The sequence below is a fragment of the Pungitius pungitius genome, chromosome 11 (genome assembly GCF_949316345.1).
Source record: "Pungitius pungitius chromosome 11, fPunPun2.1, whole genome shotgun sequence".
Lineage (NCBI taxonomy): Eukaryota > Metazoa > Chordata > Actinopteri > Perciformes > Gasterosteidae > Pungitius > Pungitius pungitius.
This window is the reverse complement of record NC_084910.1, coordinates 5,597,191-5,613,867: the sequence shown is the minus strand read 5'-3', so window position 1 is coordinate 5,613,867 and position 16,677 is coordinate 5,597,191. Positions and strand designations below refer to the sequence as shown.

Sequence of the window (16,677 nt, the reverse complement as noted above, 5' to 3'; positions counted from 1 at the left end):
TTGTTTAACATGTCTTTGAATCCTCAAAGGTACAGTCATGTTTAACCTCTGACTGGAGGACGACCGAGTTTTTGTTAGGTGTCTCAGGCACATTTGGCCATGATCACTCTATCAATAACATACTGGTGGTGCATCTGTAATAACCATATCACACACACACACACACACACACATCCATCCATGACAAGGTTTGTTTGAATGCAGCTTAAATCTCTTCCTGCCCTTCTCCCATCCTGCCTCAGCACTGCAGTGTATCAAACATTCCTCAGGCGCTGGTGCAGTGGAGCAGCAAATGTACACACTCCTCCTCCTTTCTTCCAAGCCTCCATCTTTAATGATGTCTTTGTTAACCCCAACAGGCGTGAATTTAATCCACACAGAGCCCCTTTACTCTTGGACCGTCTCGATGTCAAACTCCCTCTCCACTTGTCCCTTAACCTCTGTTCTCTTACCCTCTAACCCGCCTCTCCGGCATTCCCCCTGCCTCACATCTCTGTTTGGGCTTTCTGTTAGTTTTGTCCCCATGGCGACCGATCTGGGCCCTCAGACCAACGTCTGGGCTCAAAAACATATCTGGAGAGCGAGCGAGCGAGAGAGAGAGAGAGAGAGAATCAAAACTCATGGCAACGAAAAAATACATCTGTTTGGGAAAGCAAGTCCAGCTTTAATGGTCTTTTAAGATGCACATGGGCCAAGGGAGGGATTCCAAATAGCAGGAATGAGGATGAGAGAGGCCAGGGGAGATTCGTGCTGCAGCTTTCTACGCCTTTTCCCCATTGCATCGCACCAACAAGAACAGACAATCACACAAAGGCTGAAGAAGAATGAGACAGAGACGCTCACAGGCCAGTTCACTATCATCCACTAGCACATGAACACGAGAGGGGCCTTAAATGAACCTGCTGTGCACAGCAGCATCTGTTTGCAAGAAAGCAACTGAGGCCTCCACCCTGGAGCAGACCAACACTGAGATCATTGTTGTTCCACAGCCCTCGCTGGGCTCCTCTGTGGTAGGTCCCTCCTAGCCTTTTTCCTGTTACTTCTGCTCCGTTAGATAATGTCCAATGGAGTGGGATCGGCCGATAGTAGAAAGAAAGGTGCAATTGAAAGGTGATTACAAAACCCGAAGGGCTCGGATTAACCGTCTATTGTGCAAGGTTGAGTTGGTTTTGGAATGAGCAGCGACTCATCGGACTCCCTTCAAGGGCATCTTAAACTTCAGCACAGTAGGGGAGTGGGGACCCTCAAAGCAACACTGAGTTGCCTTTACTATCAGCCTGACCCCCGGACGCCCCGGATTTGGCCCGCCGACCGCGAGTTGGACATACTGTATGTGGTTTACAGGCTAGAGGGAAATAGTAATAGAAATAGAAGAGCACAGTGCAGTATCTGTGGCTGTCAGGCACAGTAATAAGTAATGTTGGTCTTTTATGTTCTATACTACAAGTGCATGCCTAAACCCAGAGTTTATTACTCATACATCTGCCAATCACTCCTCACGCATGCAATTGTTATTATTATTACTATTATATCCTTGTGGTTTTCCTCAGCTGTTTTGATCAGCTGGTCTTTTCTACTCAAAAAGCACAACAAACCAATGACGTCATCTTGCTGCTTTCTGGCTGTTAAATATGATTGTCTCTCTACCTTCAGTATGTCCATGCTGCTGTTTCACATCCCTCCCAATCTTTATCAGATTCATCAGTTCACCAGCTCATCATCTGAGCAGCCTCATCAGCCAGCATGTCCAGCAGGTCTGGACTCCAGGGGGAGATTCATCTTGATGCTGCTCAAGGCCGTGAAGCGACTGAGTGCCAAAGACTTTGAGCAGACTTCATAATCACATATCATCTATTAATAATAAACAATGGTCTGACTTGTGTTTCCTGATTGAACTGGTTGTCAGATCAAGAGCTTCACTCAATTGGTTCCCACTGGGGAAACAAGAAGTGTGTTCATCTAAAATAAAACAGGGTTGTGTGCTGCAGTGTTGTCTCCCCACGCTGTTTCCCATCAATGGATACAACACTGAGCATGATTCAAAACCTCCTATCCAGGACACATATCTGTGATATTCACGGGACAAATGCAAATGTAATACTGTCCCGCTCTTATAAAAGTTTTTCCCCTGGCCCGTTTCAACGCTCATTTGCCCAATTACACATCCAGTCCCACAGGAGCATCACTGGCACCTGTTGTCTGTGAGAAATACCTCGGAGAGTTTCAGACAGACCATCATGATGTGTTCCGTTTAATGGGCCACTAGTTTGAAACAACTTGTTTCTGTGATTTAATCCGTCACCGTGCTCTGTATTTCATTAGCTCATTAGTCAAGTTATGCACACGCTAAAATGTGGCCATACCTCACAAGTATCGGTATCTCTGAATCCTACTCAATTGCGAAAAATTGTCAAACAGGCAGAACAACAATAAAAAGCTTGAGAAGTGGTGACAGCTGAAATCGAGTGTGTGAACAAACTGTCACGGTTGTAAACGTCTTGGCTGAGGTTCTCCCCGACATATCAGAGCACTAAATGATCTACGCCCCTTCCCACAAGTATCTGATCATGGTGCAAATATGCGTTAGTTTAACGGTCCAAGTTGTTATCTCTCACCTCTGACTGTGACTCACAGTCTTGTAGGTTTAGAAGATTAGAGATTATCTCTCACACAGCACTGATTAGCAAATAAAAAGGGAGAACGGGACGTGGTTAGGAAAAATCCTAAGGTTTTTTAAACGGTCTCTAAGATTGAAAAAACCACAATATTTGTCATTGGCGTAAATTAGCTTGCTGCCAATGATCTGATTCTATACAAATACCGTGTATAGAAAGTGTTGATTGATCATTCTCGCGGGCTTACGTTTCCTGAAGGCAGCGCAATCATTTTCAGCCTTTTTTGTTAACCTGTCGCTCATGATACGCCCTTACGGTTGATGCCACGCCCCCGAAGCCAGATCAGAAAGTCGGAAATTTAAAAAATACAATTTGAATCTAAGAAAATAACATAGGAATTTGAAAATACAAAATCTGCAACTGAAAAATAAGACCTAAAATTATATATGTATATACAGTATAGTATAGACCAAAACGTTCCCTAATCTACTCTGATTGCTTTAAATAAATGTAATTTGTATATGTCGTAATGCAGTAGTAGTGCTCTTGTGGTTCCAAACTGCTGATAATGTACAGTAGTGTAAAGCAGGAGGAACAAAGCTCGCACTGTGTGCCTCTATTTGCTGCTCTCTGGGATACGAAAAATTGTCCGTCTTCCATAAAGCCCGCGGTGCAGCTTCACAGAATGGGATGATGCAGTACAAGTGGGCACACACATGTCCTGTGCGTGCACGCACTTGAGTACTCAGTTCGGCTGGCTTTCAGCTGCACAAAAATCCTCACGGACACACACTACGTCCTGTCAAATGGATCTTTTATTACTGTGAGAGCCGCGGGGGTCGCCTGGCTCTGGGGGTGAGGGGGTCAGAGGTCAGCAAAGTCAGATGAAGCAGCTGATTGTACAGTGGGACAGTCGTCCTGAACATAAGGAATGAGTGAGTCGGCGGCAGCCAGGCAGAAAGGTCAGAGAACAGACGGGCGCTATAAGACAAGCTTTGTGCTGTCACACACACACACACACACTACCTAATGCTTTACACTTGCAATGCTTGGAATTGACAACTTATCTTGTGATTCGGTGGACTTTTGAACATTTAAAATAAGTAGGAATTATAGAAGGTAATGGAGTGCGGGCTTTGTAAAAGTACAGAAAGACAGCCGCCTCTCTGACACAACAAAATGTTCAATTATTTTTTGTTGTGACAGAGCATTCTAATTGTAGTAGTTTATGGTCCGTTTTTTACACACAGAGAAACTCTTAACAAGGCCTCCCATTGGATGCCATAAGATTTGGTTGAAATGGTTTTAAGGTAACAGGGTTTGGTAACGGTAGGTGAATCAAAGTTGCTTGATATAAAGTTGCTTGGTACATCTACCTGGGCCTGGATGATTATCATTGTTTAGTCCCAAAAAGACATGAGAATGGGACTACTAGGGAGGTATATTGTTTTGTTCTTTTTGCTTTCAAAAGATTTCATGGTTTTGATTTGAAAAACATACCAACATCGCCACCTGCAGGCAATCGTTCTTCGATGCAGTCGTTTTAAAAAAGTGCAAAAAACAGGCAAAAAACAGGCCTGTTAACAAATGTAAGGATGTCATCAGGTAATAATAACAAGATAATACAGAATTAGTCCAGTACGGGTGGGTGGATGAGAGAAACCATTGATAAATAATTAAATAAATCATTCAATGTTTGTTTTTTTAATTATTTTTGTTTTTCTGAGGTGTTCCATGTGCTGTTTGACATTGAGGTCAATACTTTTTCTCTATGATGAAGAGCAATACTAGTTTTGGTTTGTTAATCAGCCGGTGTTGTGAGTCCGTTGGACCCGCTGTACTTTTTTAATTCAACAGAGTCAAACAATCTTATGTAAAATCAACAGATGTTTACTTCATCCCAATTAGAAGCAATATAAATAACTAAAATGGTGGCTATCAGGGACCTCAGGCCTGTTTTTCCTCATCGTTCACCCCAAAGTCATCCTCCTCTTTCGGAGCTCTTGTCCCAGCTTGTACCATGTAAAGAAATTGTCGCATGTGATGTTGTCTCCACTGAGTCCCCGAGCCATGTCCAGGTCTGTCTCAGTGTCTCAGTGCCTGCTGCTCTACACTAAAGACAAAAACACATTGCTTAGGTTGAACACAGGAGGGCGCCCTGGACCAGCTACACAACTCAGTGCAGCATATCGGCCCTGACACATAACTCATGAACATATACAAAACACGTACTAAATGTCATATCTCTTGCACACTGCACTGATATGACACAGTAGGTATACTTGTATCTACACTGGTGTTTAAAACAAAGCACATAAGCACTGTTTAGATTTAACATTAAGGACAAAATCATTTAGGGGCTATTGTGTTTTCATGATATTTTTTCACTAGTGGCAAGGAAACATTCAAAATGCTATCTTTCCTTTTCACTACATTATTTCTATACATTCGCGAAAAGGGACTTCAAAAACCTCGCTGTGGCGACGGGGTTCCTCCACTAACTTCGAAGGGCTTTTACTTTGAAATCAGCTTTCTCCAACGCTCGCGCGTTCCCCCCGGGAAGGAGAGCGGGGTCCTGGGCTCCTGGCACCCCCTGTCCATCGATTTAAAGTCCGGCCGCGTGGTCCTCGCTTTACGACTCCAGAACCTGCGTGTGTGTGCGCGCACGCGCACGCGCGCGGGCGGACCGGGATGGCTCTGCGATAAAGTGGAAAGCGCTCTGCCGGCGACATGAACCATGGTAAGAAGTATTTCTTTATTTTTCTTTTCTTTCTGACGTGTTAACGGTTTGTCTCTGCTATTGAAGTGCTGAGGTGGCAGATCCTGGACCTGTAGACCTGAAGGAATTCCTAATTCCACATGTGCATTCTAGCTGTCGTCTCTCGGTCGTGTAGTCTTCACAGCTCGGGACACCGTGCACTTTAGCTCGTTTCATTTGGGACTCTACTGAGACCATTCCATTATTAGTCTGATAAAAGTTGCCTACAGTCACAACAATGTAAATGTACCCCACTGAAAGTAAATGTACTCCAAGTATGGCAATAAAAGTACATTTCATGCAGAAATAACATAGCCTTGAATAAATATATTGTAAAGTTGTATTAGATGCATATATATGTATATTATGTTGTGGAATATTTCAATAAGCTCGGTAGAAGAGAATGATTTGTCTAATAAAACGGAGTCTTGATGAATGATCAAAGTTGCAGAAAGTCCATTTATTGCTTGCAAGCAGGAGGTCAACTACACAGGCACGTATCACGGTGCTCTGTGGAGATGGCGTCTCCGAGCAGTGAAAACGCTGAGTTCTTATACACACACATGAAGGTCATTTCTGGTGGTATGCAGACACGAGAGATACTGAAACCTGAAACTCTAAACCACCTGTGAGATAACACAAATGAAAAGTTACAAATCAAGCAGGAAAAGAATCAAGGCAAAGATGGGAGTAACAGGGTTCCTTTGTTCGAGCATTCGGGTGAAGGCCAGTTTGACTATCCTCCTTCACACAGCTGCAAAAGACAACTTTTGGGTCTCCCTTTTCTTCTCACATTGCTTCATTACAGACAATAATCAATCTTTTGGCATAAGATTATGTTATAACATATTTTACCATTACATTCCACTCTTTTGATTATTCTTTAATCACACATAATATTGCAAAAAATATGTTTTTGTGAGACCAAGTCTCGAGTTGTCTAGCAAGCAAATGTGAAACAAAATTTAGAATACAAGGAATGAACACAGAAACATGAGAATATAAAAATGTCACTATGCGTATGTATCGAGGTCGTAAGTGTTGAGGTCGTCAAGGGAGTCAGAGTCACTGTTGGGGTCATTGTCAGAGTCATGTCCAGAATATGGAATTAACACAAACAAAGTGACACTTGCAAATAAACACATGGTTACACGAGTTCCCCCCAGTCGTCTAAGGGGGCTCCATGGCCGTTGTCGCTCCATGATAAGGGAGAACCACTCTTTAGATAGCTGATTACAAATCACAAAAAGATGCAATGAAACTGAAGCAAGCAATAATACGAATGAAACCGTAGTGACACAAACGACTACTGTGTCTATGTGGAGGGGTCCTGGTCGTGTTCTTCTTCTTGTATTGGTCCGCAGGTACACGTTGGGATGTGGAGTCTGCCAACCTTCTTTCTTGTGAGGCATCCGCGTTGTAGACAGTCAACACAGATCACAATGCACTGTGTGTCTGTCGGTCAACTGCCCGTTGTGAACCCGTCCGTGGTCACTGCAACGGTGGTGTCGGTTGATTGACACTTGTTGTGTGGGTAGGGTCGCTTGAGCCCACTGCTGGTACTGGATCTGGAACCTTCTTGCAATGGGATGCGTGGATCCAAGTTGCCCTTTCAGCTACTTTGACAGCTGTTTGGGTGACAAGGAGAATCTGGAACGGTCCCTGCCAGCGTCGTGCTTTCCAGTTCTTTCTTCTGAAGTCTTTCACCACCACAAAGTCACCAGGTTTTAGTTTGTGGAGTGGTCCTTCAGCTGGTTTCGGGAGGGCGGCTGCAACCTGTTGTCGTATGTTAGACAGAGCAGAAGAGAGTTGTGCACAATATGTTAACATTTCATGTTCACATAGCGCGGTTGAAGGGAGTGGTGCTGTCGGTGCCTCGGTTCCTACGTGAGGAGGAAAACCAAACAATATCTCGAAGGGACTCAGGTTGCTTCGTGTTCGTTCTCTCATACGCATGTACATCAACACTAGAGGCAGGGCTTTTGTCCAGGGCAGACCTGTGTCTGCACAGCACTTTGCCAATTTGGTTTTGAGTGTGCCATTTTCTCGTTCCACAGCCCCTCCACTGGCTGGATGGTATGCGCAGTGTGTTTTTAAATCAATACCAAGGTATGCACTTAATTCTGTAATGGCCTCGTTGACAAAATGAGAACCATTGTCGCTTGATATTTTAGCCGGAATGCCCCATCGAGGAATGATTTCAGAAATCAGGGCCTTGGCCACTGTTGCAGCGGTTTGTTTGCTTGATGGAAAAACCTCAACCCACTTGGAAAACATGTCTACCATCACCAGACAGTGTTTCTTACCTTCAGATGGAGATAACTCCACAAAATCCATCATAATGTGCTCAAAAGGGCGGGTTGGTGGTGGGTGTGCAGCCTGGCTGGACACGCCCACGGGCCTGCCTACATTGTGAGTAGAACAGGTGACACATGCAGAACAAAATTTTTGTGCATATGCTGTGAACCCTTTTGTAAACCACGTCTCATTAAGTGCACGTAACATTCCACCTTTTGACACATGGTCTAACCCATGAGTCAACTTAGCATAATGGGCAAAATAATGTTTAGGTAAACACGGCTTGCCCTCGGGTCCAGTCCAGAGGCCGTTGGTGTAAATACAGCCAGATATGGACCAAAGCCGTCTTTCATCAGGGGTGGAGAGTGACTGCATCGCTGTAAGAGAGGAGGGAACTGACACCTCAGAGCACATGAAAACAGCGGAAGCTGGGAGCGAGCGCAGAGCAGCAGCTTTTGCAGCCGAGTCTGCTCGAGCATTTCCCCGTGATACATCATCTGTATTAGACGTGTGGGCTGCACATTTACAGACAGCAATAGCTGTGGGTAGCAAGATGGATTCCAACAGTTCAGCAATGAGAGTGTGATGTAGGATGGGCTTACCGTCCGATTTAAGGAAATTCCTGTGTCTCCACAGTGCCCCAAAATCATGTACTACACCAAACGCATAGCGAGAGTCAGTGTGAACTGTGACTGTTTTACCCTTAGCCAGTTTACAGGCTTCGGTCAGAGCGATGAGCTCAGCTGCCTGGGCTGAGAGGTGACATGGCAGAGGACCTGAACACAGCACACCAGAGTCAGAAACAACAGCAAAACCAACACAATTTTCACCAGACTGAGGATCGCGAGAGGCGGATCCATCCACATACATTACCATGTCGCTGTTAGTTAGTGGAGTGTCCACTAGGTCAGGACGAGGAGTGCACTGAGCTTGGAGCTCAGCCAAACAGTTGTGGTCCTCCCCATCCCCAGGAATAGGAAGTAAGGATGCAGGGTTAAGGTTAGTACAACGTTTTATTGTGACATTCGGCATGTCGAGGAGACATGTGTGGTACCGTAAATAGCGAGCCGCAGAAAGGTGAGAGGATTTCTGTTCGAGGAGAATCAAAGAAACCGCGTGCGGAACGAGCAGAGTGAGTGGTGCGTAACCCACTATGTCACGTGAGGCAGTGAGCGCTCTTTCAGCCGCGGCCACAGCGCGCAAACATTGTGGCAGTCCTGCAGCGACAGGGTCGAGTTTTGCGGAGAAATACGCAACCGGGCGGAGTTTATCACCATGTGGTTGTAGCAGCACAGAAGTCATGCAGCCCTGTCTTTCATCTACTGTCTGAGTAAATGGCTTATTCGGATTCGGCAGTCCAAGAGTCGGAGGAGTTTGCAAAGCATATTTCATTTGTGTGAAGGCCGCATGACCCTCTTCAGTCCAGATTATTTTGTCGTGTGCTGTAAGATTTTTTCCATGGATTAGGTTTGATAACGGTTGTTCCATTTGTGAGTAGTTTGGAATAAATGATCGACAGTATGAGCACATGCCCAAAAAGGACATCATTTGTTTTTTGGTGTTGGGTTTCGGTATCGATACGATCGCGGCAATTCTTTTTGGGGAGAGGGTTTTTCCTTCTCCAGATATGTCATGACCTAGGAAACGCACATTTTGAGACACAAATTGCAATTTAGAAAGGCTGGCCTTGTGGCCTTCCTTCGCTAAATGTTTGAGTAGTTTAAGCGTGTCTGTCTGACACTGCGTCTGAGTAGGAGCTGCAATTAAACAGTCGTCAACATACTGCAGAAGTGCAGAGCCGGGAGAGAGCGTTAAGCTCTCCAAGCTTTCTCTGAGCGCATCATTGTAGATTGTGGGTGATTCGGTATAGCCTTGACACAAACGAGTGAAGGTGTATGGCTTACCGTTGAAGTTGAATGCAAACCAAAATTGACTGTCTTTGTCGACTGGCACGCTGAAAAAGGCATTTGACAGGTCAACAACAGAAAACCATTTAGCTTCAGGAGGAATCTGAGCTAGGATTGTGTAAGGATTAGGAACATTTGGTGCCCGTGCATGAACAGCCGCATTTACTGCTTTTAGGTCCTGCACGAAACGCCATTCTGTAGGCTTGCCAGCATCTCTGATTTTTTTTACTGGAAATATTGGCGTCCTGACCGGTGAGTCTGGACATGAAACTATCACTCCTGCCTCCAGGAGCGAATTGAATACAGGCGTGATACCATCTATGGCCTCTTGTCGCAGGGGGTACTGGTGTTTGTGGGGGCGGAAGTCAGAACGTGGAGTGATGACGACCGGTTGGCAGTTGTTGATCAAGCCTACGTCATATTTGTGTGCCGCCCAGAGTGTCTGTGGAACAGAAGCAAGAGCGGGAGAAATCGATGTGGGATTTGTTAAAAATGTTTCAACTTTGTCGTTGTGCTCATAAAACACATAGACAGATTGACAAGCTGGTGTGAGAAGTACACAGTGAGTTCTGTGAAACCCTGTAGATGCGGAGCGCAGAACAAGCGGATCGAATTGTCTCCTCCCAGTCAGTGAGAGATTCACACTGAGCCACAAATGGTCCCAAATCCCTCCATTGGTCAAGGCGTCCTTTAGACAGTGAGACATGGGGATAGGAGCCGGGAACTTGAAACAGCTCTTTCTGCGTGGAAGACAGAGAAATAGACACAGCAGATTTACAAGTTGACCAGTACAAAGTAGAACAGGCAATTGCATCATTGAGGGCCTCAAAAAATGTCTCTTCAAAAAAGTCGTCTGGACCCTCTGACACATATGTCGTGCAATGCAGGTGTTCAGGGTTCATACGGTCTGCATGAGGAGAAACCCGTGCTTCACCAGCCTGGCTTAGCCTCCGAGCGTCATCGATCGGGATCCACCACTGATACACAAAAAGAGGATTAGAGGGAGCCTTTTGCATCATTTGGAGTGCGGCTCTACGCCTAACCACTTTAAGGCCGTCTGGAGATGACGTCAAACAAATACCATAGGTACACATCAAGTCTCTGCCCATCAGATTTACGGGACAAAGTGAAGAGAGTAAAAAAGAATGTTTTACTTTTATGTCAGGTTTTAGGTCAGTCTCGTCAGAGTGTACACTCGTCATAGGTGTAGTAAATTTTTCTGTCACAGTCAAACCTGAAGCCCCTTGAGAATATACATACCGCCCACTCATTTTTTGATTTGGAAAATGTTTTTTTTGAATTACTGAATGAGTAGCCCCGGAGTCTACTAAAAACGTCAATTCTTTCCCTTCCACAATTACTCTTGTAGTTGGCATATCTTTGTATGCATCTGATGAAAACATAGCATACGTGAGTGGTGGTGGTGTGGATGTATTCCGTTGCTGTTGCTCTAAGTGAGAAATGATGCTGAGCAAAACAGCATGTTGTTCTGCAGTGTGCGTGCGAGGAAGCAGATCTTCATTGCAGCATTGTGTTTGTGTGTGTTGTCTTCTACTTTCCTGTTTTGGAGAGGCAGCAGTCGTCATCCCTTCACACGTGCAATCTCCCTCACACACACACCGTCAGTCTGAAGTGCCGAATTGTTGACCACCTCTGTCAGTCCCGGGGTGGCGCTGTCGCCCACGTGGCTGACGTGCCTGGTTAGAACGGTAGGGGCAGTCTTTGTACCAATGGTCTGTTTGTCCACAGAGGAAGCATTCGTCAGGCTGCATATCTCGTGGTGCTCCTCCTTGGAAACGCCCTCTTCTTCCACGATCCATTCCCCAGCCTCGTCCTCTCTGTTGGCCCCTCCCATAAGAATTTCCGGATGGGTGGGTGTCTCGTCCTCCTTCTGCACCCAGTGTCATCTGTTTTACGGCTTGGAGCATCGCGAGTTGGGCTCTCTCCCCAGTCTGCTTGCTGCGTTTGTCTTGACACATTTGATTTTCCACATGCATTTTATAATTGTGTCGTGCGTGTTTTACCACTTCTGTGAGCCTTGCATCTTCCAGACCCACGACAGAGTGTTCTGTGGCAGTTTTGACGTCAGGCAGAAGCCCGTTCATGAAGGCGTTCTTGAGATGTGTTTCCCACACGGTCATGTTGGTTATGTCCGTGGGCTCCTCGAGGCCGCTGAGAATCTGAAAAGCAGCCACAAGACGCTGATAGTAAAATGTCACATCTTCGGCTTTACCTTGTTTTGTGCTGTTGATGAGTGCCATGTTGACAGTCGCTGGGAAGGCCGCAACCACAGCAGCACAGATGGCTGTTATGAATGTTCTGTAGTTGAGGTTTGCCTCATTGCTCCAGTCGCGGTGCACTTGGTGGGAGTCGCAGCCGGCACCAGTGACCACTGCTCTGATTTTGCTGAAGTCACTTGGGCCCACATGTTTGACCAGCAGGCGGTGGACCTCAGCTCCGGTGGGCATGAATTCTTTGCAAAACGTCAGGAACTCTTTTCCAAAAGCCACGCCATTTTTTATGTTGGGCAGATGGGAGGCAGCTTGTTGAATGTCCGCGGAGGTCCAGGGCCTGAATACGAGCCCAGGTAGTCCATCCTGTGGCCGTAGAACTTGAATCATGGGGGCTTGAATATAAGACCCATCCAGTTTACTGTCCATGGTGGTGTTAGGACTAAGAAAATCCACAATTCTTCCGGCTGTGCCCCTCCAGGAGGATGGATCAGGGATTGACCATGCAGAGTCCGGGGTGGACTGGGCTGTGGGGTCAGGTTTGAATGGGTTGAGGGGTGAGCATGATTTGACGTCTGCACCTCCCTGGTCTCCCAGCCGGGTTTGACTGCGTGTTACAGGTCTGCCAACCGTTGGATTGGGGTTGTACGGTGGTGGTGATGATTGTTGTTGGACTGGAGGTGGTGCAGGAATTTGATAACACGTGTTCAGGAGAGGACCGCCTGCCCCTGTCAGGGATGGATACAATGGAGAAGACACACATGGATTATTCTGTGTTTCTATCTCAGGTTTTTCAGTTTTTAAACATGTCATTTTCTTCATCATTTGTTTTCTCTCCCTACATTCACATTCCATTTCCCATTGTGCCAGACATGTCTGGTTTTTCTCTATCATTTCTAAGTCTTTCACTTTGATTTTTTTTACCACTTTTCTATTCTTTCAACCTTGCTTCCAAATCCCCTCTTAACATTTTGAGTTTAGCGGCACTCAACGAGCCATTTTCTGGAAACCCAAACTCTTTTGTCCAGTATGGGAGACACTCTGTACACGTTTTCCCGTATTTCTGCTGCATCATTGCCACAATCGGACCCCACGGTTCCGTGTGTTTTGCGGACTGGCCACCCATCTTTTACTGGTGTGGACCCTACCGGTTTACTTATTACAATACAGTCGTCACCGTAAGGCTTAGTTTCTTTATACAAGGAAAAACTTTTGCAAAAACCCCAGTCAAAACTCACGCTACGATATTGCCACGATCTTGTTCTAAAGGTAATTCAGTAGAACTCACGTTTGGTTGTCAATACCAGTGATATCGTTCTGCCTGTTTCCAGCGTAAAACTCACGCTACGATATTGCCACGATCTTGTTCTAAAGGTAATTCAGTAGAACTCACGTATGGTTGTCAATACCAGTGATATCGTTTTACCTGCTTCAGCATAAAACTCACGTGTGCTACAGCCACGGTCTTATTCTACAGGTAGAATTCACGTATGGTTGTCTATAACAACGGTCTTGTTTTACCCGGGTAGTCAATAGCGAGTGTTACGATCTCGGAGAATTTGTTCCGAGTGAAATCTCTATCGTGCACAGTCCTACTTCTTCTACTTGTAGTCTAGCGAGTGTTACGATCTCGGAGAATTTGTTCCGAGTGAAATCGCCATCGTACACAGTCCTATCTACCTTCGCATAAAATAATGCATCAGAAATATCCCGGAATCATGTACTCAAAATAAAATAAAAAATAAAAATGAAAATAATAAAAACACCCAAATGTTAAAAAATAAATGTAGGCCTATATTCCCCAGACTACAACAACCACTTGATCAGTCATCCGTGTCCGCTATGTTCAACTCTTACTGTTACTTTATAATTGGAATTTCAACTTCTTACCCGAGTCTGTAGAAATTAATTCTTTTTCGCTGGATACACGTGACGTCAATCAGGACTCCTTCGGTTTCCGCCCGTCCTTTCTCTCTTGTCTAAGGAGGTATGAGGCAGGATCATCAGCTGGTGATCCTGGAAAAGGCCTTTTTCTCCGGACGGTCCCCCGGAGCCTGACGGACAGTCAGTGCATCCTGTTCGTGACGCCAAATTGTTGTGGAATATTTCAATAAGCTCGGTAGAAGAGAATGATTTGTCTAATAAAACGGAGTCTTGATGAATGATCAAAGTTGCAGAAAGTCCATTTATTGCTTGCAAGCAGGAGGTCAACTACACAGGCACGTATCACGGTGCTCTGTGGAGATGGCGTCTCCGAGCAGTGAAAACGCTGAGTTCTTATACACACACATGAAGGTCATTTCTGGTGGTATGCAGACACGAGAGATACTGAAACCTGAAACTCTAAACCACCTGTGAGATAACACAAATGAAAAGTTACAAATCAAGCAGGAAAAGAATCAAGGCAAAGATGGGAGTAACAGGGTTCCTTTGTTCGAGCATTCGGGTGAAGGCCAGTTTGACTGTCCTCCTTCACACAGCTGCAAAAGACAACTTTTGGGTCTCCCTTTTCTTCTCACATTGCTTCATTACGGACAATAATCAATCTTTTGGCATAAGATTATGTTATAACATATTTTACCATTACAATTACTGTTGTAGCTGCTTTGATTTGTCTTTGCAGCATTTCCATTTTAAATCACTAAAACGCAGATCAAAGGACAAACTAAGTCATCGAGAAAATTATGGTAATTCAAATTTTAGTCCCCCATTCAATCAAGATGGATTCAAGGCATCTCAAAGGAAACAAAACATGGACCACTGCAGGGAATAATCCCCCCACCTCAGTGCAAAAGGTTAATAAAATGGAATTATATACAAGTGACAGTTTAAATTTCTGCAACCTTCAGAAATAGCTTTGTTGGCCAGTGAACAGTGTTTTCCTATCTCTTGACTCTTGGGCGTCTCTCAGCAGTCCGTCTCACGTTTCAAATTGGTTCCATATGCAGAGCGGACAGGCTCCTGGTTGGAACTGGCACCGCACGGAAAGCTCTCTGCCCGCTCTTCTACTTCCTTTTGTCTTTTTCTCCTCCTCCTCTCTTTTTACCCATCACTTCTTGATTCACTGCTGTTTCTTCAGCTCAAAACAGGCACGGAAATGTGTGTGTTTGTGAGTCACTTCAGGCCGTAGCATTAAGTGTGTGGTATTTATTTTGAAACATAGCTGCCAGCGTGCTCCTTAGATCCCAGGAACACCTCCCACTGAGGTGAGTGAGGGCAGTTGAGAGGGTGAGGGGGGTCACAGATGTCTCCAGACCCACAGGGTAGTCAGTCCGTTGGAATCACAAGGCTGGCTGTGGTTCTTTAGAGTGAAGTTGATGTAGCGGTCTCTAAACCAAACAGGCTTTATCTGTGCTGACCAGCAGGGGGCGACTCCTCTGATTGCATAGGCGTCCATGGGAAAATAATGTAACTTCTCCCTTGAATTATTTCCTCAGTAAATTGTAAACATAAATGTATGGTCTCAATCTCTATTTTCAAATGATCTTTAATACAGCATGATGTTCATTTATTAAATGATGTTCCATCTAGAGTCAAATAGACCATAAATGATTGACGGGTCACTGCTGTTTCCAGGCTGTACTTAACTCCTCCACATTCCAGATACTCTAACTTCACTGGCTGCAAAGGAGGCGACTCTAGGCTTCGTAACGGCATTCCGCAAACAATACAAATAAATAATAGCTGAAAGTGAGAAGAAAAAAAGAAAAAAAAGAATTATATTAAAATAATGTTTTTTTCAATATGCCCCAAAAGCCGGTTTCTGGGTATAAAAACGTCTTCATTCATAGCAGATATTTGGACAAAAGCACAGTTTTAATTAACAAGTGATTAGCATGCACAATTCTCGGAGCCTGGAAGACCTTCTGGTAACAGACTGTGGTGCTCTAATATTTACTATAAAACCCCTGTCACCAAGTCACAGACTTCCACAGTTACATTTCCTGCAGACATTCTCCTCCTGACTGTCATGCTGAGGACAAAAGGAGTGATTTCATCACAGAAAATGACTTCAGAGGCGCTTTCCCTCTCACTCTACTGTATGTGCCACAAGTACTGGTCCAAGAGGGACAATATCCACACCGCCATCTGCCACGTGTCTGAGTGTGTGTGTGGAGGGGGGGGGGGGCTGGCTTGTGTAGAATTTTACCGCCAATGTCGCCTCTCTGTCATAATTAACGTCTATCCAAACAGCAGTAAATTGGTCACGTTAAATGTATACAGTACATTATTTGATCCATGACCATATTGCCTTGCCAGTTGTGGTTTAAGTGTGTTTGAAAATCTTTTGCATATTCTGGAGATCATCCCCACGCGTCTCCCCACATTTGGCAACCGACCCTCCCAGTTACAGAAGAACTTCATTACACCAAATATTGACATTCATTGCTAACAAATGTGCTTCTTTATTATTGTTTTGTGTGGGTGAGGGGATATCATTTCAAACGGAGGTCATAACTCACAAGTACTTCATCTTTTTCTTAGCAGCATTACTCCTGCTATTAGTGCTGCATGCTTCATGTTTGTCAGCACATGATGAAATGACTTTGGTTATCGTTTGGCCACCACATCTCTTGACCAAATGCCCTCACTCCGGCTGCACCTTCCCCTCTCTGGAGATTGGAATGTGTAATGGAGAACAGATTCGAGCACATGTGCACTCCCGTTGCAGCCAGCAGGAGCTCAAACCTTTTTGTGCCACGGAGTAATTATTTTCAGAGCTGTGATTTGAATGTCTTGGCTTTATTCTACACACAGAGATGAGGAGCATAGAGCTCTGCGTCCTGTACTCCTTTGGCAAAGGAAAAGGAAAATCAAGTCTATTCACTCACAATGAAGCTTTTTGCAACAGCTTTTTCAAGATGCAA

At 45.0% G+C, this 16,677-nt stretch overlaps 2 protein-coding genes across 5 annotated transcripts in view; one reads left to right on the top strand and one right to left on the bottom strand.

Moving 5' to 3' along the window:
• Positions 1-5,258: 5,258 nt before the first annotated feature.
• gask1a (golgi associated kinase 1A) overlaps positions 5,259-16,677 on the top strand; it is a 34,355-nt gene continuing 22,936 nt past the window's right edge. For both annotated transcript variants that reach the window (XM_062565361.1, XM_062565360.1), the window contains exon 1: positions 5,259-5,355. In XM_062565361.1, the coding sequence (XP_062421345.1) occupies positions 5,353-5,355 (3 nt within the window). In that variant the 5' untranslated portion in view covers positions 5,259-5,352. The remainder of the gene's footprint in view (positions 5,356-16,677) is intronic.
• Positions 5,996-10,449, bottom strand: LOC119202433 (uncharacterized). Of its 3 annotated transcripts, none has more exons than XM_062565356.1 (2): positions 8,545-10,449; positions 5,996-7,149 (listed from the first exon to the last, which is right to left on the bottom strand). In XM_062565356.1, the coding sequence occupies exons 1-2, from the start codon at positions 10,447-10,449 to the stop codon at positions 6,865-6,867; spliced, it is 2,190 nt and encodes a 729-aa protein (XP_062421340.1). In that variant the 3' UTR covers positions 5,996-6,864. The 3 variants fall into 3 exon arrangements, with proteins under 3 accessions (XP_062421340.1, XP_062421339.1, XP_037312978.2); XM_062565355.1 differs by having other exon boundaries at positions 6,000-7,149; positions 8,274-10,449; XM_037457081.2 differs by having other exon boundaries at positions 6,006-7,149; positions 7,680-10,449.